The sequence below is a fragment of the Balaenoptera musculus genome, chromosome X, assembly GCF_009873245.2.
Source record: "Balaenoptera musculus isolate JJ_BM4_2016_0621 chromosome X, mBalMus1.pri.v3, whole genome shotgun sequence".
Classification (NCBI taxonomy): Eukaryota; Metazoa; Chordata; class Mammalia; order Artiodactyla; family Balaenopteridae; genus Balaenoptera; species Balaenoptera musculus.
In genome coordinates, this window is record NC_045806.1 from 90,579,654 (window position 1) to 90,603,038 (window position 23,385).

Genomic DNA, 23,385 nt, shown 5'->3' on the forward strand with positions numbered 1-23,385 from the left:
ACTGACACAGAAATAGAAGTTGCTAAAACTGTCATCAGTTCATTTTGGTTGGTTTTGTGGACTCGTCTCCACTCTTGAAATCTTATCAAAATACACATCCTCTAGGTGGGTGTCAGAAGGGCTTGCTGAAAGGTGATCCATAATGGCTTGGTGGTCCAAGGTTTGGCGAGAAGAGAAGTCAAAAGGAAAGACCTGTGATTCGGTCACCCAGCTCTACCTTCGCGTGTTCTGTCGGCCATTTGAGCCTTTGCTGATGAGAGAGAAGGATCTAGCCCAGTGCTGGGGGACCTTCCAGATGTTCTTGGCTGGAGTATGAAGGTGCCATCCATCTCACTGCTGGCAGGGCTTAAGGGTCAGTTCAGAACTCAACAAACAGAGCCATTAGGGTGGGGTCTGGCCCTCCCAAGCACATGACAAGCTGTAATTTGTAAGGGTCACTTTGCCCCTGCTGTTGCTTTGCTAGACCCACCAGGTTCAGGCCTCAGCCCTCCTCAGCAGACACAGATAGAAGGGCTTTTGACTGCCCCTCCCAGTGCACAAGGGACAGGGACTTAATTTGCATTCTCCTTTGGCCAGCATTTGCCTGGTGTCTACATTAATCACCATAAAGGATAAATGCCACCAAGAGAATGGAGCAAGCCAGGGAGAGCAAGAATGAGAGAGAGAGAGAGAGAGAGAGCGAGCGAGCGGGTGCATGCTTGAGCAAGCAGTGAGGCCTAATGGGAGGGGAGCAAGATGGTTTGGAAAAGAGCCGGCCAGAAGGAATCTGTGGTGAGCTCTCACTTCAGCCTCTTGAAAATTGGATCCCCTTCCACGTCATGTTTGATGGCCATGTTCCAAAATAGTGGAGTCTGTGGCTGCAAGAAATCAGGCTGTGAGCAGGGCCTGATGCAGTGTCATCATAACAAATGAATGCAGGTGGGAAATTGGACAGACCTGGATAGGATAGAATGCTGGAGATGATTGACTAGTTCAATTTCCTTCCGAATTGTACACAGAAGGAAACCGAGACTCAGCGACGGGAAGGGACTTACCCAAGGTCACCCAGCTAATTAATTAGTCCAGGTGGAGCCCCTGAATCCTATTCCAGTCCTCTGTTTATAAATTATAACACACATTATGCTGGCCGGCAAAACCCCCGTGAGCTGAGAGTTCTTTTTTCTCTCAAACATCTTTGCAAGGTGGCCCTGACAGAAGCTCAGTCTTGGAAGAGGCTCGCCCCTCCTCCCTCCCTGTCTTACCCAGCAAGGTAGCCATGCTCTGGAGTCAGGCCAGGATCCAGTAGGTCCTCGCTCAGTCTCCAGCCCCCCCTCCAGCATCCCCCCCCCCGCCGCCGCCTTTGTCAGCAGAGACTTGCTGGAAAGGCCACTCCGGAATGAAGATAATGTCAGTGAAGTGCTCGTTAGTAGGTAGCTGCTGGCTGACTACGGGCTCAGCCATCTCCCTTGGTCCCGGGCGCTTGATCTATGCTGCACCTGGCCCAACTCTCGCCTTCAACTCTGAGCCGAGCGGTCACCAGATTCGGCCCTGGGGTTCATAATTTTTCCCACCCCAGCTTCCAGGGCCACGGGGCCCTCTGTTGAGTTGCCGGAGAGGAGGGGTCAGGAAGCAAACGTTGGGGCAGGGGGTGGTACGGGCTTTTCATAGTCACAGACCCTCAGAACAGGAAGGGGCATTGATCTGCCTCCAATGTATAGATAAGGGAACTGAGGAGCACTGTCACAATAATATAGCTTAGGTTCTACTTTAGAGCAGAGCCACAGAGAGCTGGCTTTCATACCAACACTATTGGGCAGGGTGGTTACATGGGGGCTCTGGGAGGAGGGGAATGCAAGTGAGACGTTGGGGGATGCAAAAGACACGTGCATATTGCACAACAATATGAAAGTACTCAATGTCACTGAACTGGACACTTAAAATAATTAAGATGCTAAATTTGATGTTATGTATATTTCACCACAATTTAAAAAATAAAAAATATAAAATAATTCCTGGATAAGTGTTGGTGATAGAATAAATATAGGTTTTTTGTATGTATTGCATCAAAAACCTTGACCCCTAAAACACACACACACACACACACACACACACACACACACACACACACAAGACATGCGTATTGCTTCCATGACAGAAAAAACACAGAAAAACAAAAAGTTGCAAAGTTGCTGACAGGCAGAAGGACCTAGAAGAGAACTGTGTCAAAAAGGAAAAGGCTGCTCTATCTCCACCTCACAATGTAGCCTCCCAATGGTCTGGTACCCCAGGCGGGTTCACCGTTGTCCCTGTTCAATGGGACAGCGGTGAACCCGGCTTTCCTGGCTTTCCTTGCTTCCCTTGCTTCTAAACCGGTGAGGATGGGGTGCAGGCAAGGCTTTTGGCAGCTCAGTCTCTCTGCGCCTCAGTGTGGAGGAGTAGGGGAGTTATTTGTTGCAGTCTGGGTTGCCACATACAGTTGTGCAAGTTGTGAACTGCATAAAGGTGATTAGACAAAGAGGTAAGTAGGGGAGGAAATCCCGCCCGTAGTCTGCTCCGCAAGTCATGTGCCCTCGTGCAGGGCTGAGTCCACCTGGATGAAGGGGTACATTTTTCATCTGACAAAGCCATATGTTCACGGGGCTGTGTTCACCCAGAGGGAATAGCTTCTTCTAAGCTTTTTACACAAAGGCACTGAATAGACTACTGGCGGCTCTGGCTGCCATCAGCCATGGGCTCCTGTGCTCCATGGTGACCCACCCTTAGGTTCCTAAGTTCCCCCCTGAGGCTCTCCCCCTCGCCGTGTACCCCCTGGTCCCAGGCATTTTGTTCTTGCCAGCCATCTTCTGAGCATGAGGGCGGGAGATCTAGTGAGGCAGGTCTCCTGGGCCCCAGGCCCACCTCAGGAAGACTCCCAGATTTCTCAGCTCTCTCAGCCCTGCATTTTCTGCTCGTGTGCTCTGCCCACCTGTTTGGCTCACGTCTTGGATGCCCATTCCCTTCCTGGTAGTCTGGTGCCGACTGTTTGTCTGAATCGTGACTCTGATGGCTGTGTCCCCAGTTTTCTGCACCCTGCCCTCCTAGCTGCCCCTCTGTAGTCAGTTGTGGCAGCCAGCACTCAGCCCCTAGGCCTGCGGGGCCCTGGTGGGGGGGCTCACTCTTGCTCCCTGCCTGCCTATCTGGATGGAGGCCTCCTGTTGGTGCTTTTCACCGCCGGAGAACGCGTGTGCCAGGTGGGCGAGGAGGACGACAGTGGCCAGGGGCTCTCGGCTGGAGAGCTTTGCTGTATCCACGTAGTGCCGGTCAAGACCCCACCCTGTCCTCCTGAGCTGCAGCGGAGGAGCTGTGGCAGGGCCAGGAACAGGGAGAAGCCTGCGTGTTGAGGGCAGGACAGGTTAGTCCTTGGGATCCAGCAGTTCCTTCTGGTGATGCTTAAAGCGTCCCCTCCCCCACTGCATGAAGGCCCAGGCCCAAGGCTTCCAAATGAGCTCTCTGGGCCCTCCCAGAGGCCAGGGGATTATGGCGCCAGATGGGCCTGAAGCAAACTGCCCAAAGTGCTTCTGAGACGAGAGGGGCCTCAGAAAGGGGCCTCGGGTCAGAACCAGCGCTGGGCCAGCCAGAGGGGAGGCTACAGGGAGGGAGCCCAGTTCCCTAAACCTCTCCACTCTGACAAGGAGGCCAGCGTCTTCTCAGCTGAGCCCCTTCAAATTAAGACTAGCAAAAGCCCCTTGAATCAAGAAGAATGTGAATGGAACAGCTAAGCATTTTCCCTCTCTGCCTCCTCCCTCGTCTCCAAATCCCAGAGCTGGAAGGAGCCAGACAGTGGAAGAAGGGGCGGAGAAAGAAAGCAGAGGGCCGGCCATCAGTCTCCTGCCCTGACAAGCTGCGTCATCCCTGGCTCCTGCTGACTTCTTTGGGGCAAGGGGGAGGGGAGCTGGGTTCGGGTCTCGGCCAAGAGGAGCAGGGGGATTGAGACAGGACGCAGTCAGGTGCTGGGTCTTAGAGGCAGGGGCCAGGGCAGAAGGTGGGGGGCTCTTCCCGGGGTGCAGAGAAGCCCAGCAAGCCTGGGTCCTTTAGGGAATGTACAGACCAGGGCAAGTCCAACTCTAGCTGGATACCGACTGGACAGGGAGCCAAGCTTTGTAGAATCCAACAGTAGTCCCTCTGCTGCCTCTCAGGGAAATCGAAGCTGCTGGCTTTCCCAGTGCCTGCTTCAGCACCGTCCTCCACCTCCCGGCCTTCTCACGGTTCAGGCTGCTCCCCACAGGTGGGTGCAAATCCCAAAGGAGACGGTTAGCTAATTGGGAAGGCCGAAGATCTGGTCATTCCAAGAGGTAAGGGTTACAGAGGGAACCCCAGATCAGTTTGCTCTCAGTCAGAAATGTCTGCTTCCGGGTTCTTTGAAGTCTTCTTGGAAAGAACCGCACACCCTGGAAGAGTGTTCCAATTTAGTCACGCCAGTGGGCTAAGCCAACCAAGTAATTTGGTGAGGGGGAAAGAAAGGGGCAGGCACCGTGGGATGGAAGGGCTGTTTGTGCCGTGGAGCTTGGGTTCCTCTGCTGGTGAGGCGGGTCTTCGGGAATCTGGTTTAGGGCTGAGTGCCTCCTTGCAGGGATCCCACTGCAGGAACTTGTCAGTTGAGATTTTCTTTGCGGGGGTGGGGAGCTCAGGGACAGGGACACCGGACAGATGGGGGGCCAGGGAGCAGAGGGAAAGGTCGAGGCAGAGGAAAGGGTTCCCAAACAAGCATCTCCCAGCTTCGGAGAACGATCCTGGACCAAATTAAATGTTTAGTCCTGCTCAGATGTAGTACGTGTTTAAATTTTGTTCAATAATGTTAGAAAATATGCAGGTTCCTTCCCAGGTTTAATTGGCTTACTAGGTTTTAAAAAGCACTCTAGTTCTGTGTTCAATAAGACAGGAATCCCAGTTCGGTGAAGGAAGGGGTCAGCAAGTTAACAGGCTTCATTCTTTTTTTTTTTAATTTTAGAATTTTATTTATTTTTTTATACAGCAAGTTCTTATTAGTTATCCATTTTATACATGTTAGTGTATATATGTCAATCCCAATCTCCCAATTCACCCCCCCCTCACTTTCCCCCCTTGGTGTCCATACGTTTGTTCTCTACATCTGTGTCTCAACTTCTGCCCTGCAAACCGGCTCATCTGTACCATTTTTCTAGGTTCCACATATATGCGTTAATATACGATATTTGTTTTTCTCTTTCTGACTTACTTCACTCTGTATGACAGTCTCTAGGTCCATCCACGTCTCTACAAATGACCCAATTTCGTTCCTTTTTATGGCTGAGTAATACTCCATTGTATATATGTACCACATCTTCTTTATCCATTCGTCTAGCAGGTTTCACTCTGATGTAGAGTTTGCAGCCTGTTCCATTCAAGCTCCTTCCTCTGAGTAAGTCACCCTGGGAAACGGAGCTGTGACCACAGCTCACTGGTAGCCTCTGAGACCCTAGGCTCTTGGAAGCCTCACCTTATCTTAGGCGCTCCCCGTGTGGAGGGCAGGAGCAGACGGAGGGAGGGCCACAGGGGAAGGAGGACTGTTCCTTCTTGGTTCCATCCTGCTTAATGGTTTTCCCACTGAAAAGCACTCATTTGTCACATTTCGCTTCAGGAGGTGTCACAGGATCCCTCAGGCCTGGGCCTGTAAAAACCAGGGAATTGGCACCTGCGATATGCCTTTCTCTGCCTATGTCTTCTCTGGCGGAGGCTAAAGCGCCACTAAAATGCTGACTCCTGCCTTATCCGTGATGAAGTGAGCTTTTAACGGGGTAGCTTGGCCTGTGGAGCTTATTTTCTTCAGCGCTGTATTGAAGGGGTAAAGAGCTAGAAGGGCTGGTGGAGGAGTGGGGAGGAAGACACTGGTGGCTGGATGTCAGAAGAACCCCGTGAAGCTGGGGGACGCCTGGACCTTTCCTGGGTGCCATCTCCAGTCGCCCACAAAGAATGGGCCCAGCTGTTCCCGACATTTCTCAGACGTGGATCTCCAGTCATCAGCTTCCTGGCTAGCCATCTACTCACAAGGTGTGCTTTGAGGACCTCCACAGGTCCCTTCCACCCCAGAATATGTTCTCCATGCTTTGTCATTATTGCTGTGAGTCAAGACATTGTCCTCTGAAGACCTTTGTTAAAATATCTTTTTTTTTTTGGTCTGAGGAAAGTTTTCATATATCGGATTCATTGGCTTTTACCTGTCAAAAGCAGGCTCACAAAGAAATGGGATCCAGGGCAAATAATGCTTGATGGGAAGGGGAGAGAGGTTATATTTGCGACAAGGAGAAGCATAATGGGCTAGCTGAGCCGGGAGTCATAATTGCTCGGGCAGGGAGGGAGGACTGGGCAGCCGAGGAGGAAATCAGACAACGGGCATCACTTATCCCTGTAATCCAGGCGTCCCTGTGGTCCTCTCTGCCCAGCAGATCGAGATCCTTCCAAATCGCCATCCTCCCAGACCTCTGCATTCCCAGGGAAGGCCTCCCTTCTCCTCATCCCTCACCCCCAGCACGTGGTTCTCCTGAAAGAGTTCCATCTGGAGCAGTGGTTCTAAAGCTTGGCTTGTTCAGAATCACTTGGGGAGCTATTAGAAGCCTTGAGGCCAGGCCCTACCCCAGACTAATTATGTTAGAATCTCTGAAGGGAGGCCCCGGGGGCATCCCAGGTTTTTAAAAGCTCCCTCAGGTGATTCTGTTGTGCAGCTTGCACAAACAACTGAGAATGTAAACGTAGGAATCCTAGACCTAGGGAGGCCTTGGTCATTTTCCCAGTCAGGCTCTAGCTTCCCAGCATGTTCCCCAGTTCCCCTCTCTCTCCTCCATCTACTCCTCTCCCTTCTGTTCCCCACCAACCCCAAAGTTCTGTTCACTTTCACCACCTGGCATTATGCTGTCTTTTCCGTTGCCTTGACTCTTGCCTACCCATGCTGTCAAGGCAAGTAGCTTATCAACATCTTTTCCTAGAGACAGTCCCTGTTCTCTCCTTAAGAGGGATTCTGGTGCCAGCTGGTGAGATGATTGAAATTTCACCCCAGATCCACTTGGTTTTGACAAGGACCCTGGATGGCCTCATCGCCGTATCTCCACTGGCTCTGAGAACGATCACAGACGCGTGCTCTGCTATTTCCATCCAAAGAAGCAGGGCCCACGTCTTGCAGGGGAGGCCCAAAGTTGGCAAAGCATTTGGAGAGTGACTGTCTGTGTATCCACTTGAGGGAGTCTTTGTGTACTTGTGGGTGTCTAGCCCTTATGGCTAATATTCAAATTTGGCCCATTTGCAGACTTGATGGGACTTTCCCAAGTGCCGATAAAAACGTCCTTGATTCATGACCTAAGAAATACATTGATAGATACTCTTGCTAGAAAACTACTTTGAGATGAAAACGTAATGTTTTATTCAGTGGATATTTATTGGGCACCATCATATGCCAGCCACCGGACTAGGTGTTTTGGATTTGATGGTGACCCAAACCTGCATGCCTGGTGCTGGCAGTCTAGAGGGTTTTAGTCATCTTTTTTTGGAACTACTCTTCTTGAACAAAAAGGCACTATTTTAAAAAAGAAAAACAAACACTTTAAGCTCTGAGTCAGGAATTTCTATGCACTGGAAATTCTCCTCAGCTCACGAGTGGGTTTCTGCATATGGGCCTGAACAAGTTATTTCCCTTTTGTATGTGTGAAATGGTAATGTGTGAAAAGGCACGTGGTGTGTATGTACACCTTTTATGGGCCTGTGATTCTCAGATTGGACTGTAAGGGCACCTTGACTCCTGCCACTTCGCTCTCCAGAGCTCTCTCAAGTTCTCAGACATTGGCTGGCTAGCTAGCCGGCTCACAGCTATCGGTGCTCACAGTGTACCAGGCACCGGGCTTCCTACTCCGCACGCATCATCTCTTTCCCTGCTCACAACAGGGAGGTAAGTAGAATTATCGTCCCCATTTTACAAATGGGAAAACTGCTCACCTACTAGTCAGTAGCAGAGTCAGGATTCGAACCCAGGACTATCAGACCCCAGAGCCTTTCAAAGCACACCCCCTTCCGACGCTACTGCCAAAGCAGGGCTGAGGCAAAGCAAGCTCCCTCACCATCAAGAACAGCAGCATTATCACTGCCATCATTGTCATGGTCATTGTCATCCTGTCATCATATCAGCGATCATCTGTCAAGTACTTTCTTTGTGCCAAGCCACTGCACTAAACAGCCTTTATTAATAATAAAAAAAGAATAATACTAATAGCAGTTAACAGTTATTGGATTCCTATTCTGTGTCAGGCACTGTCCTAACCATCTTACCAGGATCACCCTAATCATTCCTCACCCAATTGCTGGGAGACAGATCCTATTCTTAACCCTGTTTTAGAGAGGAGAAAACTGAAGTTTCGATGGGCTAATTTACCCCATGACCTCACAGCTAGTGTGAGCAGCGGAGCTCAGGTGTGGCCTCTGTCTGACTCCCAGGGCAGGAGTTCCCATCCCTCCCTGTTTTCCAGTTTGGAAACACTGTCTGCCACTGGCTTCTGATAATTGGAGAGCTCTCTCGGACCCATCTGCTAATTGGGATAGGGGCTGGAGTGACAGGCCACCGCGGGTGTGAGCAGATGCCCTCCTACAGGAACTGACAACCCAGTCCCTTTCCATCTGGCAGCCAGTGCCACGAGAATGAGAAACCTGCCCAGAGAGGGCCTCCCGGCCAAACAATCTGTATAGCAGAACTTTGGGAAAATACATAGCTGAGACCTGTACAGGTGGAAGCCAGGTAAACAAGAAGACTCTTCTCTTCGTATTTTCTTCTTCCTCATTCTATGAGGTTGGATTTTATAGAGTGTATATTCTCTCTTCACTGCACTTCTGGGACACCCTGCCCACTGACATCTCTTACTGATGCCTCTTCCTTCCTCCTCACCCCAGCTAACCCCTGCGTCCCTTACCTCCCGTCTGCTTTCAGTGCCATTTGCTCCATCATCCTATTTCATTCCTCTTTCGAAAATGCCTGCCCCTCTGTGCTCCAAATCTCTTCACTTTTCCCTGCTTTCATTTCAGCTCAAGCCACATTAAGGTTGTAAAGCATTTTGGAAAGTGGTGAGTATGGCAGGAAGGTAAATAGAGTTTTATAGTATTTTGCTGTCATTGAGCTTGGAGTCTTTGAAAACCAACGGCAGTTCACAGCCCTGGCATACCTTTGTCTCTGCGGGGCTATTAACCAGCCCTAGATGAGGGCTATGGCCACGACCCAAAAATATAGACTTCTCAGATGATGCGAAGTCACTCCAGGTAGAGTAGTATTAGCTAGAGCAGCACTTCCCAAATTGGCTTCCACAGTACCCAGAGTGTGAGGGATTAATAGGTACCACGAGAGAGAAAGGTTTCCGAGTACAAATGAATTTAACAAATGCTGGGTTAGATAAGCTCAACTTTACTACAGGGTTTCACAGAGCCCTTAACATACTAATGAGAATCATGAATCTCCAAGAGAACATTTAGAGCCTCGCCACCCAAAGTGTCGTCTGGGAGCTTGCTGGGAATGCAGCGTCTCAGGCCTCCACCCCAGACTTTCCGAGTCAGAATCGGCATTGTAACAATATCCTCAGTCAATTTGTATGCACATTAAATTTTGAGAAGCACTGATTTAGAGAACCAGGCATTTCTCACTATTTTGTCCATGAAACGCATTTATGGAGCCTCTTCTGGGATTGGTGTTCCTTGCAACATACTTTGGGGGAAGTGCCAAGGGCAGAAAGCCCTTCATAGGAATTTCTCATTGTCTAGAGACTCCATAGAAAGACATTAGCCAGAGCAACAGTTAGTTAGAAATTGGGGGACTGATTCATTATACATGACCCAAAGCCTCACTTTACAGAAGTTTCAAGTCTTGTGTTACCAGAAAGTCTTCCTATACCTCTACGGCCCCAATTAACTCATTTCCTGGGGCATTTTTAAGCATCGCCACGGCTGTGCTGCTTTGTCTATTCTCTGGGCCAGATCAACCTGTTCGTTTCTGAAATCCAGCAGCTTCTCCAGAGTGCTAGAGCTCAGGATCCGAGCCTCCAAAGAATGTGCCTGGTCCCCTGCTGTAAAACATTAGAAAGGCAATTTTATAGGGCAACTTTTCAGTCCAGTGTGTTCTGTTCAGTTAAGCTGTTGTTGTTTTTCTTTAGGGCATTTTAAGCTATTGTGCCAAACATCGAAATAACACTAGCTATTTTGTATTCAGATCTTGTGACTCATTTGAGGGCATTGTTAATATTTTATAAGAAAATTCTCCTTTTTTTCCACTCACATTTGTGATTTTCAAGTGTGTTGCTGCATTGCATTCATAAACATGCTTTTTATTAAGTCTCAGGGCCCCATTTTTTTTTCTCCTCTGAAAAAAACATCTCCAATTTTATGTTCAAAGTTAAACGGAAAATAGGCTTTGATATGTGAAACTGTGATTTGTGAGAAACTTGTCCAGGTTGCAGCCGTTCTGTACAGTAAGGGGCCGACAGGCCCAAGCTCTGGTTAGGTCACGGCAAAGCCCTCAGCAACGTTTCCTGGGATGTCATCACCAAGTACTTTCTCAGTGGCCACTTTCTCTGGCTGGCCAGGAATGTTTGCTCAGAGTACAGGAAGAGGAGGTAACAGGAGCAGTGGGATGATACTTAGAGATGTGTGAAAGCAAAGAAGACATAAGCCATTAGGCCCTTTGGGCTGGAAGGCCTGCCAAGCCCAGAGGTTGCCCACTCTGGGTTTAGAGCCATGATTCTGACCTCTCCCACTGTCCCATGCGAGCAGAAGCAACAGAGTAAAGAGGGAAGAGACTATGGAAACCCCTCCTCACGCTGGATCAGAAGATCCGAGGCTTCCTTTGAATTTCCCACCTGCTCAGTGGTGCTGACAGTGCCAATCGATGCCAGTAGTTCCTGAGCTTTCTAAGTATCAATACCCATTTGTAATGTTAAAAATTTAGGACACTCCCGACAGTAGTGATTCTACTTGCATTTTTTCTCTCTCTCTGCTGACAACCCACAATTGGTGTATTTGAGAATTTTCCTTGCAAGAAATCCACAGGCCTTTCAGGGGTCCCAAGGCACACAGACTGTCTCTATAGCTTATACCTGGGTGTGAATGAATAAATAGCAGCTACCATTTCTTGAGCACAGGCCTCGACATTTTACATGCATTTATTTCATTTAATCCTCCCAATACCTTATTATCTCCATTTTAAAAATAAGGAAGTTGTGGCTCAGAGAAGTACATGACTTACCCAGAGAAAGTCCCACAGCTGGTAAGAGGCGGAGCCAGGGGGCAAGCCCAGATCTTTGGGACCCCCAAGTTGTACTCTTTTATTTCTCAGGCTGGGGGACTGGAGAGGCCCCAAATGCTGGGGGAGCAAATGGGCTCCCGAGGAGGCAACAAGAAAGGACTAGGGAGTTGAGTGATGGACAGAAGCATTTGCCTCATAATTTTGCCCCGAGCTAGTCCTGAATACCAGCCGAGGTTAAGGTGGCCCTCATAGGCCACCTGGAGAGCTAATGACAGAGCCCATTTCTGAATCCACCTCTCTACCTACAACATTCTCGTAGACAGACTGTTCCAACAGCTCGCCTCCTTCGCACTCCTTGGTCACCCCAGGCACACTCCATCCCTGGGCCTGCGCCTGTGCGGTTCCTTATGTCAGGCAGGCTCTGCCCCCAGACAGCTACAGGGCTCGCTCCTTCCCTTCAGGACTCTGCTCAGTTGTCACCTTCTCACAGAGGCCTTCCCTGACCACCCTATTTAAAATGGCAACCACTCATCCCTGATTCCTTGCTTCATTTTTCCTCTAAAGCACTTTCTCACTCTCTAAAATATCATGTAATTTTACCTATTTATTTGTATATAGCCACTAGGAGGCAAGCTCCACGAAGACAGGGATTTTTTAGCTATGTTGTTCACTGCAGTGTCCCCCGTGTCTAGAACAGTGTCTGGCAGGTCGTAGGAGCTCAATAAATGTTTGCTTAATGAATGTACAGATAGCTTTAAACATGGCTCCCCAGTGCATCATAGCTACAGAGACACATAGGTCCTTTGAGATAAGACAGAAGATGAGCAGAAAAAAGAATGTGTGCCTTCATGGGTGAGAGGACCTTGGGTGGGAATACTCTATGCACAAAATACCCACGGTTCTCAATCTGGCTAAAGCCAACGACCCATATTCTGGACCCTTCATACAGCTATTTTACTCTTAGTATCCATTGATTGAGAAACACATAGGGACCACAAAGTAATCTAAATATGTGATATTTTTAAAGTAATTTTGTTAATCATTATGACATCTGCCTCATATTTGGAAAATAGCGGTACATACACGTGTGAGATGTTTTAGGATGGTGCTTAAATGCTTAGTCTCTGGCATCTGTCAGCTAGCGTTTGATTTGCAGCACTGCCAAGTATTACCTGTGTGATCTTGAGCAAGTTGCTTAAATCTTTGCCTCAGTGTCCTTGTCTGCACAACGGGGCTAATGATAGTACCAAGCTCACAGGGTTGTTAGGAAGATGCAGTGAGATGTTGCATGTCAAGCTCATGTAAAGTGTCTGGCATGTAGTATAATGCTCCCCAAATGGGAGCTGTTATTATTATTATTATCATCACCATCATCATCATAGTATGGTTATTGATGGACATATCTGTTGTTGGCAGTCAAAGAAGAGGGGTTGGTAGCTGGGTGAATAGGGTCGTGGACATGGTGAAAAGGGGAAGGTAGACAAGAGGGAGAGTGGCATCATCTTGGATTGGTGGCTTGATGTATGCATTCAGAGAGGAAGCCAACAGTTACACAGGTGACCTTCCAACACTTCTGAAATCCTGACTCTTAACCAAAGGTTACTGAGGAAGACAGGTAAAGATATATTACTGAAAGGCCCTGGCATATGTTTCAAGTGTTTTATCACCTCCAAGTATTAGCTCTTCTAGAGTGGTGAGGCTGCTCTGATCATCACCTTGCCTGGCCTTGGATTCCAGAGAATTTTGAGCTCCAGATGGTAGCCCATTAGGGGCAGGTTGGATCTGGGTGACCTGGACAGTTTCTCTGCAGTATTTCCGTCCTCACCCCCTGCCCCCAAATCGGGGCTCCAGAAAGCTGTTTCTAAACCAGTCTGTGGGGTGGCAGCACCATGAGCAACCAGCTGAGGTCCTGGGGAGAGCTGAGCTGGGGGCAGCAGTGGGTAGCCAGTGGGCCAAGAATGCTGTCCTCTGTGACATTTCATTACTGTGCCCTGCAGAGCGCGAAGCACAGGGCAGATTACCCCGGGGGTTCAGTGACTCCTGGTGGTTCAAGAGCTCAAACAAGAAGGAGGTCAAGGATGGAGCTCTGTGGGGGGCGGGTGGAGGAGTGGCCACCTTCTGAGGCTAAACATTATCAGACAGGAACCAGTCCACCCATGGAGAGAACACACATGCTGTGCCCATAGGCTGATTGATTTGATGAGGGAGTTGAGTACGTTCTGTGATTTTTTTGCTCAAAATGGGAAATAGAGCCAATTAAACTTCACCTTCCCAGGGAAGAAACAGGGAACCCCAGCTTTCGGTTTTATTTTAAGAAGCTGATCTTTCTGGAAAGATAAAAAACTCCAGTGGCACTTGGCAACAGGCTGCAAAGAGGCTTCTTTCTGACCTTCAGGTGAAAAGCTCAAACTCTTGTGCAAGTCAGGAATTTTTGTCCTCAAACCAAGGATCTTAAAAAGGTAGCTCTGTCAGTAGTGTGCAAATTGACTGGAGCCCCCTCCCCATTTCTCCTGGAAGCCTTGACTCCATTCTCGTCACCGTGCAAGGAGCCCATTTGTAACTGTCCAGTCCCTTCCCCAGCCTGATGGGGAGCGCTGCTCTGGGGCCTCATTTGCATAGACAAATGCAGACTGGCATCTGTCAGCTTAGCACCTCAAGCCAAGGAATTGGAGCGGCGACAGGCAACCTTCTGGGCAAATAGCCTGGATATTGGATTCAAAAATGACAGTGTCAAATTGGAGCTAATTTGCATAGGCTTATCAGGTTAATTACTACAATGTCTCCAGGAACTTGAAAACCCTTGAATTCTTATGCAACCAGAATGCTCAAAGTCTGTTGCTATGAAACTTGGAGTGTAAATTACCATGAATACCATTAATCTGTTCACTAGGAGGTTAATTTGCAATTTGTTGGCAAATAACACGTGGGTCTTATAGCAAGAGTGTGGGTGGTGTTTTTGTGCCAACGTGTGGCCCCGCCTGTGTCTCTTGGATATGTGTGTGCGCGCGCGTGTGCACGCACGCGTGCATTGGGATTGGCACTCTGGGAGCTCACGTTTTGGGTTTTCTCACTGTTCCTCGGATGTCACCTGGCTCTTCTGGCATATCTTTGGTTCCAGGGCATGTGTTCTCAGTGTTGGAGGGCTGCTGTGCGGAGCAGTCCTCAGCCCAGTGCCAGCTTACGAGACATCATCTCCTCCTGAGACAGAATTGCAAAGGTGTCCATTAATGCTTTAAAATCATCTGGCTTTTCTGAAAGATGCTCTTTCCCGTTAATGGCTCTCAAGTTGTTTTTTTGCACGCAGACAGGTTGCTCCTGGTAAAGGAACTCAGATCATCCAGAGGAAATGGGGCAGGGAAGTTGCAGTGGGGTAGGAGATGGGGACCAGGATCACACTGAGCAGAGTTGGGGGAGACTGCTGAGCAGGGCCCATGGCTGCCCTGGGTTATTGTTAATGGAGGGTGGCAGGGTTGATGATACAAATCTCACCCCAGCTGTATACTGTTGGAACCCTACTCACACAGAAGTGGCTCCCCAGCTAGCCTCCCAGGGCTCAAAATCCCCTTTGGATGGGGGCATCGGAGATTCAGATATCTAGTCTGGGAAGGAAGACCTAGTGGGAGAGCAGGGCCTGACATGTTTTATGGGGACATAAAACATCTCAGTTTTGATGCTCACGAGGGATGCCCCAGGAAGTGCTCAATGCTTTGGGGACGCCCTGAACAGCCTAGGGGATGGAAGCTCATGGGTCCATCATAGTGAGGGGCTGTTCAAAGGAGCAAGGGCATGCTGAAAGTTGGGGAAGGCTCCAAAAAACCATCACATCTATCTACCTTACAGGTGAGCCTTAAAATAGGCCTGGGAGTGTGGCACAGAGAGTTTGTGATGCTGGTTTGAAGAATTTAGGGAGCCACACAGAAGCAGACTTAGAAGGTCTGCTGGGAGCCAGGGAGCCCCCCGAAAATGTGGCTTGAACCTTTCTTTTCCCCACATCCCCCTTCGCCCAGTTCATTCAACCAGCATTTACTGAGCACCTATACTTGTTCTGGGCACTGGGGATCCAGTGGACAAGTCATGCCCTGCCCTGCCCTCAGTGAGCTCATATTCTAATGAGGGGTAGACTTTTATAGTAACTCCACCTGGGGAGGCAGATGAGGCTCAGAGAGGGTTTCCCAGAGAAAGTGATTTGAGCTGAGTCCAGAAGGATGTGTAGGAGATTGCCAGGTAGACAAGGTGGTGGAGGGCATTCTGGTGTGCAAGGCAAGGCTGCCCTTTCCCTAGAGTAGGAAATGTCATCTCACTTAATAAAGTGTCACCCAGAACCTCCACGATTGGCACTAGAAAGAGATGGTTTCAGCGGGAAGAAGCATCTGTGAGATTCACCTTCCCCTGTAACACTGACGCGCATCCCAGGGGTCTTTTAATACTCTACAGTATTGTTTAGATCAGGCTGAAAGTTTCACATGTCAAAGGCTAGGAGATGACAAGATTCCGGGAAACCAACATGGAGAATAATAATAATGAAAATAGCTAACGTTTGTTTAGCACTTCCTTTGAGCCAGGCACAATTCTAAAAGTATATGTACACATATACTCATTTTAATCCTCCTAATATGCCCATGAAGTAGACATGGTACTATTATTATCATTACGCCCATTTCACAGATAAAGGCCAGGAAGCTAGACTAGACAATCGGTCGGCCCTAGAAGATATCGCTCAGTCATCTTTTGCTGTTGGGGTCCCCTGGGGACCCATTCCTCCTTTCTAACTCCCAGCCCACCTCCATGGACCAGAGACCACCTACAGTCCCAAACACCAATAAGTGCCCTCCCAAACTGGGGTGCCCAGCCTTCTCTCTCCCCACGTTAAAGAGGCAGTGCACAGGAATGGCGTGGAGGGATCATAGGCACAGATGCCTACAGGGCCAGACCTAAAGGAGTAAATGTATTCACTAGGGCAAGATCAGATGTATGCCCAAGAAATGTTTCATTCTCCTCTTTATTATTCTTTTAATAAAAACAGGAAATCCAAAAAAGAGGGGAGATATATATACGTATAGCTGATTCACTGTGCTGTACAGTAGAAACTAACACAACATTGTAAAGCGACTATACTCCAATAAAAATTTTTAAAAAAATAAAGTGGAAAAATAATAAAAAAATAAAACCAGGAACACAGCACTACAAGAACAATATTAAATGGCAGCTGACACTTGGCCCCATGATTAGAGGACAGCGTCAGCTGATCCTGGTTAGGTGGGACTTTAGGGCCCAGGGTTGCCAGGTAGGATTTCTGAAGAGAAGTCAGAAATCCTGATTCTTATATGAAATCTGAGGATTTATAAAATCTTAGCAGTAAATTATAAAATTTTTGAAAACACTGAGCTGGCCAAAGAAAACATACTTGCTTACTAGCTGGGTGACCTTTGGGCAAGTAATGTAACTTCTTGAGCCTCAATTTCCTAATATGTAAAAGAAGGATGAGTCTGAGGATTAAATGAGGAAATGTAGGTGAAATGCCCATCACCTACTAAGTGATTAATCCACGATAGCTATCCGGATGGATTATTATTCCTGGGAGTTCCAGTCTCTTACCTAAGGAGCACCTCTTTCTAGGTGATTGACATGAAAGTCTCTAACCTTCACCTCAAGAGAGACCCCCATGCCTTACTCAGGGGAATTCAGCTTCACCCTTGTAGGTAGAAGATACTAATGATGTGCTTACCCAGCAATTAGCCAACATGTATATATGGAGAGGGAGGTGCATTTCTTTCTTTTTTTTTTTTTTTTTTTAATTAATTAATTTATTTATTTATTTTTGGCTGTGTTGGGCCTTCGTTTCTGTGCGAGGGCTTTCTCCAGTTGCGGCGAGCGGGGGCCACTTCTCATCGCGGTGCGCGGGCCTCTCACCGCCGCGGCCCCCACCGTTGCAGAGCACAGGCTCCAGATGCGCAGGCTCAGCAGTTGTGGCTCACAGGCTCAGTTGCTCCGCTACATGTGGGATCCTCCCGGACCAGGGCCCGAACCCGTGTCCCCTGCATTAGCAGGCAGACTCCCAACCACTGCGCCACCAGGGAAGCCCGCATTTCTTTCTTAATGTCCCTTCACACAGCAAAATCAGGGCTGACTGATTTACAAAGCCAGTCCAGGGCTGGGGAGGGGCGGTGAAGGCCTGCAGAATGATTTCCTTCAGGCAGAAGGGAGTAAACCGAGGCAGGGAAGCTAGGCCATAGTTCCCATCCCAGTCTCCCTTCAGTTCTTACCGGGGACACCCAAGGCTTTTAAGAAAGCTCTTGGCCCCTAAAACTTTTACACTCTCATCTCTAATTTTCACACCTTCCTTTCAAGCAGTGGTTTTCACTCCTTGCAGCGCATTAGAATCACCTGGGCAGCTTTAAAAAAAATACTGATGCAGGGGGCTTGACCCTCAGAGGTCCTATGAGCCCTCACAAATTCATAAGTAAAATTGCATATGGGCGTGTGTGCATATGTGACCTTTCTGGGGTCTTGGTTGGGGCCTCAAAGAACAGTGTCGAAGATGAATGACATAAGCATGCGGAGTCCTGTGGAAAAGAGCTGTGGTCCTAGGCCTGCTCGGCCATCACACTGTATCTCCAAGCACACAGGCCTTCTCAGCTCTCCTGAGCCCTGGTTTCCTCATCGTTGCCGCAGGGATCAGTAATCACACCCGCTGTGTTTCCTCAGGTGGTTGCGAAGATGTACTGAGCTACTAAAGCCTGTACCAGAAAGGGCTTTGAAAAAGCCCAACTCCTTCTCCACAGGGAAGGGCCTCTCATTACAAGATTAAGGAGAGTGTGGTGGGGAGGTAACAGAGGCAGCCGGAGCAGCACTAAGCACGACACATCGAGAAAAGGCCACTTAGGTTAACAAAGCAGCTCACAAATGAGAGCAAATTAACACCGGGCCCTGCGAGAACAGAACATTCGCACCACAGGAGCAAAGCACCCATTGGAGCAGCCAGGCCTTAGCAGGGAGAAGGAAGTAGAAGAGCAGAGGGCGGGGAAAGAGGCCAAGTGAGGGGGGGTTTCAATGCTGAGGAGGTTCGCTCTGGTAAGAGCAGAAGGGAAGTGGTCAGCTACTAAGGAGGGAAAGAAAATGGCGGCAGGCACCCCAGGTAGGCCTGGGGAGCAGATAAGAGCTCCTGACGGCCCTTGGTGAGGTGGCAGGGGCAGGGGGGAGGCCAGGGCGGGGTACAGAGTCAATGCCCTGTTCAGGTAATAGTCGAAAGGAGTGTCCCTCCAACTTCAACACGTTTGGTTTCATCCTCTGGCAAGTGCATCCAGACCACAGGACAGAGAGTCACCAGGACAGAGTCACCAGGGCAGAGAGTCACCAGGACAGAGAGAGTCACCAGGGCAGCTGCTGCTAACTACAGAGCCACTCACCCCCTCAACCCCTGCTCCCTTCTTTTTCTACCTGCTGTGAAACAACCTGGACCCACCTGCCTCAGAGGCAGGAAGTGGGGCATACCTCAATCCAGAAAGCCCTTGACACATCTTCACAGAGAAATGGCCTGGAAGGGGTGTTAGACTAGAGTGGAATCCTAGAGCGGGATGATAATAAAAATATTAATTATATCGCCTATATGGCTGACCAGGCAGAATGATCAGCCCCTACTGGGCCGGGCATTAACCCTTTAGTTGCTGGATCCGAAGGAGGTGGGGACAGTTGGAGGGCATTCAGGGCTGTGAAAGGGAAAGTATAGGGCCATACATCTGATTAGCGCCAGAGCTGGGATGAACAGCAAGATGTCCCTGCCCCCAGCCTGGTGTGTTTTCTATGGCTTCCTTTGCTATTATTCCAAGTCTTCATTATAGTTGAGGGAACATACCAGAATATCCTCAGGGCCAGCCTTGCACATCGGTAAACATGATGTGATCAAATATGTCTCCTCAATTGCCTGTCACTGTGCCTGAAATTTCACCATGGGTGATTCATTCCTTTGGATCTTGAAACTTTCTGGTCTTGCAGGGGGATATAGATGGGGGATTTATTGACAGTCACCGAGGAAGGGCTTTGCAAATTGGACTCAGGTTATATAGCTGGGGGGAGAGCAGCGGCAGCTGGCCCAGGGAGGAAGATGCAGGCTGAGACTGAATCCAGGGCCCAGGCCACTCTGAGGGGGCAAGGAAGGAGTACTTGATACACCCACACCCAAAGCTTCATCACACCCTGGCTTGGGCACTCAGGAAGCGTTTCCCCAGGAGACTGTATTGTGACCCAGGAGGCCTGAATCACTGCTGTGTGGCCCACGCTGGGGAGGAGGGTGGGAGAGTGAAGAAGGATAACATCAGGCCGTCTGGAGTGGCCGCAGGGGCACTTTATTAAGAGGAGCAGCCTGGGCGAGATGGATGTGACAACGGACTCTATGAGGACATTGAGAGGCGCCTTGAGACTGCCAAGGGACGCTGGGTTGGGAGTCTGCACCTCCCCCCAGGTCCCCCCAGGAGCCTGCTGACTGGAGGTGCCCTGGCCCAAGTCCGGGCTCCTTTCTGTCTCTGCCTCTGACTTCCATCCTGGTTTGGCTCCAGAGCTGTGTAGTGCAGCTCTGGACTCGCCCGGCCATGGTCCCCAGAGCCCTCCCTTTTCTGCATCGGTTCTCTATTTTTATATGGAAGGGGCTTCATGTTGACAGTCTGGTGGGAAGGGGGAGAGGGAAGAAGGAAGGAGGCTAGCAGATTTGTCTGGAAGCTGTTTGCCTGGTAAGAGCCTGTATTTCCTTAGACTGTGTGTTTACTTGGGGTAGCTGGGGGTAGGGGAGAGTACTTCTTGGAAATTTGGGAATTTGCCTTGGAGCTGTGTTGCATAACAAGTGTAGTAGTATAATTTAGACTATAGGTCTATTTGAGGTTGCTTGCAGGGCTGAACTGAGCACACTGAAGACCCTCCCAGAGGCTCCCCCAGTTCTGTTGTAGATCTCAGTCAGCTGGGCTGAACCCAGAACCCCTAGCTTCCAAAAGAGCAGAGAGAGCATCCACCCGCAAGGCCACCACTGCTGTCTGACATGAGCCCTGTGCTTCCTGAAAGGGTGTCTCTGGGGGCCTCAAGTGGTTTCTATCTAGACACATCCGGCAGGCTCGATTTGGGGGGAGGATGCTGCTGTTAACAGGAATTAGAGACCCAGAGGCAAAACTGCCCCCCTGGTTCCACTCAAGTCCCCCAAACAATCTCCCTGGCTTAAGACCAGGTCATCACTAACCCTGGTGTCATGGGCACTGCTGACGGAAGACGATGTTTCACAGAGCAGAGACTTCTGCCTGAGTGCAGAATCAGTGACTTGGGGAAGATGGAATTCAGTGCAATCCATTTGGGAAAGTCAGCCAGGATTTCTCTTAAGCTTTACTTCCCAGCAGCCCCCTCCCACCTTGGAGACAGACTAATCCCTGACATTCGTCTAGTGGCTTTATACTTTTCAAAGCTCCTTCACATCCATTGTCTCCATTGAGTCTCAAAACACCCCTGTGAAATAGGATGGGAAGGTGTTATTATCCCTGTTTGACCAACAAGAAAACTGAGGTCCCGAAAGGATACATGACTCACCCAGGGTCACACAGCTATTTAGTCAAAGAACTAGGACTTAAAATGTGTTTCCTAACTGCCAGCCCCGTGTGCCTTCCACCTCCCATGTAGACTCCCCCATAGAACCGTGGAGGTGCCCAGCACCTACCATGGTACCTGACACACAGTAGATGCTAATAAACATTTGCCAAATGAGTGACTGGATAAGCAGGGGCAAGGCAGGGAGGAATACGAGTTCTAAAACTGCTCTCTTTTTTATGATCAGAATACAAGGGCAGGAATTCGGTGTTATTTCATCATGTTGACCAGGAAGGAAGGAGTAAGAGATCTTTCCCACTTCACAGATGTCACTGCCATGGCAGGGAGATTAGGGTAGCTCCCAGAGAGAAGCCATGGGGCTCAGTCTCCCAACAAGGCCGCCTCCCACTCATCCTTTAAAGAGGAGTGGGTGGTGTGATCCTCGCCAGCGGTTCCCCGAGGTTCTGTGGTGGGTGTCTGAGGACACTGGTTACTTGCTCCTTTAGGGCCTCTGCACCCGTCACCTTTGACCCTTCTAGCATAACCCACACCTCACAGGCTCACTGCCTGTCTCCTGGATCACACCCGGACCGAGACTACCTCCTAGACCTTTTTCTGTCTTCCACAAGGCCTGGCGCGTAGTAGGTGAATTGTCTGAGGTGAAAAGGGATGACCGCTCCCTGGCACCAGGCACTGCAGTCAGGATCCTACCTTCCAGGGCCCCTACCCCACCTCCACCAGCAAACTGGCCTGGAGTTGCCACCTGTCCCTAGTCCTGGCGGGAAAATGGGGAAACAGGAGGTGGAGACCCGGGTATTCAAATAATTGCTTTGCAGTAGCACAAAGTGGCTTTTGAGGCAGGCAGCGGCGAATCTGCGACCCCTCGGGTTTCCGATCTCTCCCCCCGACTCATTACCAGCTCCTGCATTTGGGTCTGTTTCCTTTGCTCCCCTGAGCCTCGGTTTTATTTTCTGTACAATGGGGAGGATGCTGAGATGAGAAAATGGATGGAAAGCACAGTGCCCGGCGCTTAGTAAGTGCTCACCCAGCGACAGCTGGATTATCCGCACGTCACTGTACTTGGAGCCCCCCTCGCCGGCTCCCCTGCGGGGGCCTGTCCAGGGTGAAGGGTGATGGGGGAGCTCCTCCGCGGCGGATTGCGGGCGGGTGGGCGAGAGGCAGCAGACGCTGTGTTTACCAGCTGCCTCGCTAGTTCGCCACCTCAGCTCAGCCGCGGCTCTGGGGCCGAGCCAGTCGCCTCCTTCTTTAAGATTCTGGTCACAGCAGGGGCTGGGTTTCTAAGGCAGGCGTGATCTCTCTCTTTCTACAGACGCCGCTGCCGCTACCGTCAGCACTGGGCACAGCCCGGGGCAGCGCGAGGGGGAGACGGCCAGAGGGTGGCCAGAGGGTTCCCCGGGCAGGGCAGCCGCCCAGCCCCGGCCCGCAGCGGGCCTCGACAGTAAGTACCGCGCTCCGCGCAGCCGGGTTTGGGATCGCCTGGGAAAGGACCAGAAAGCAGGGCGCCCAGCTGATGAGGCCAGGGTGTGTGGGGTTGGCGGGGGGGTGTCGGCAGCCGGGTGCTGGGGTCCTCACCGGCCCCACACAGCGACTCCGGGCGGCGCTGGCATGGGTCCCTGGTCCTAGGCGCGGGCCTGCTGGGCTCCCGCAGTCGATGGACCGTGGACGGAGTTGGCGCGTCCGGAGCCGACATCCCTCCTCCCCACCATCCGCCAGCCCCCCACCCCCAGTCCCCAAGGAGCCGTTCGGGTTGACAGGCCACCCGCGAGTAGATTGGAAGACAAGATGCGCGGGGCCGAGGGTTTGGACGCCCGTGGAAAAGTGTCGGCGTGAGCGGGAAGTTTTCCTCTGGAAGTGGCGGTGGCGAGGGGGAAGGAGAGCTAGAAGCCGCGAGGCACACGCCGGCGGGGGCGGGGGCAGGGGCGACCCCTGGGGGACTCGGGCCCCGCCCTCCCCGCAGCAGCCCTTTCCCGAAGCTCCGCCCCCCCGCGGGAGCCCGACGTCCCGAAGTGCGGGGGCTTCCAGGCGCAGTTTCCCCAGGGCCGGCGCACCCTGGCTGGCCTGCCCTCGCGTGGCCTCAGCGTTCACGAAGCATATCGGCGCTGAGAAACAAGACCGCCCGCCCGACAAGCTGATGCATTACTTGTAGAAAGCTTGGCAGGTGGGAATATGCAGGCCCGTACCTGTCACTTTCTTTTCCTGAGCTGTGTAAAATTCTAGGGTCGGGGGGACGGTGGTGTCTGAGATCACAAAAGTGAGTTTATCCGAAGTCACAGAGTCCCATTCTTAGAGAAGACCCAGATCTCCCTTCTGCTGCCCACCCCCGCCCCCCAGATTCTCATCTGTACCAAGAGTCCTGATGATCATAGTAGCTACTGTTACTATGTGCCAAGCATCGTGCTGACCTCGTTAGGTAGTAATGAGAATTCGTGTACAATCAGAGCTGTAGCTGGCATTCACTCGGTGCTTTCTGTGTACAGGGCACGGTTGTTGTTAAGTGCTTTACGTGTGTTTAATCTTCACAACTCTGTGAGGTAGAACCTGATATTTTCCCCATTTTACAGATGAGGAGA

The 23,385-nt window shown here is 50.5% G+C and overlaps 1 protein-coding gene across 1 annotated transcript in view; it reads left to right on the plus strand.

The window, feature by feature from the left end:
* Positions 1–23,385, plus strand: part of FRMPD3 (FERM and PDZ domain containing 3) — a 121,903-nt gene that overhangs the window by 20,919 nt on the left and 77,599 nt on the right. The window contains exon 2 of the mRNA XM_036839305.1: positions 22,125–22,253. Coding sequence (XP_036695200.1) covers positions 22,125–22,253 — 129 coding nt within the window. The remainder of the gene's footprint in view (positions 1–22,124; positions 22,254–23,385) is intronic.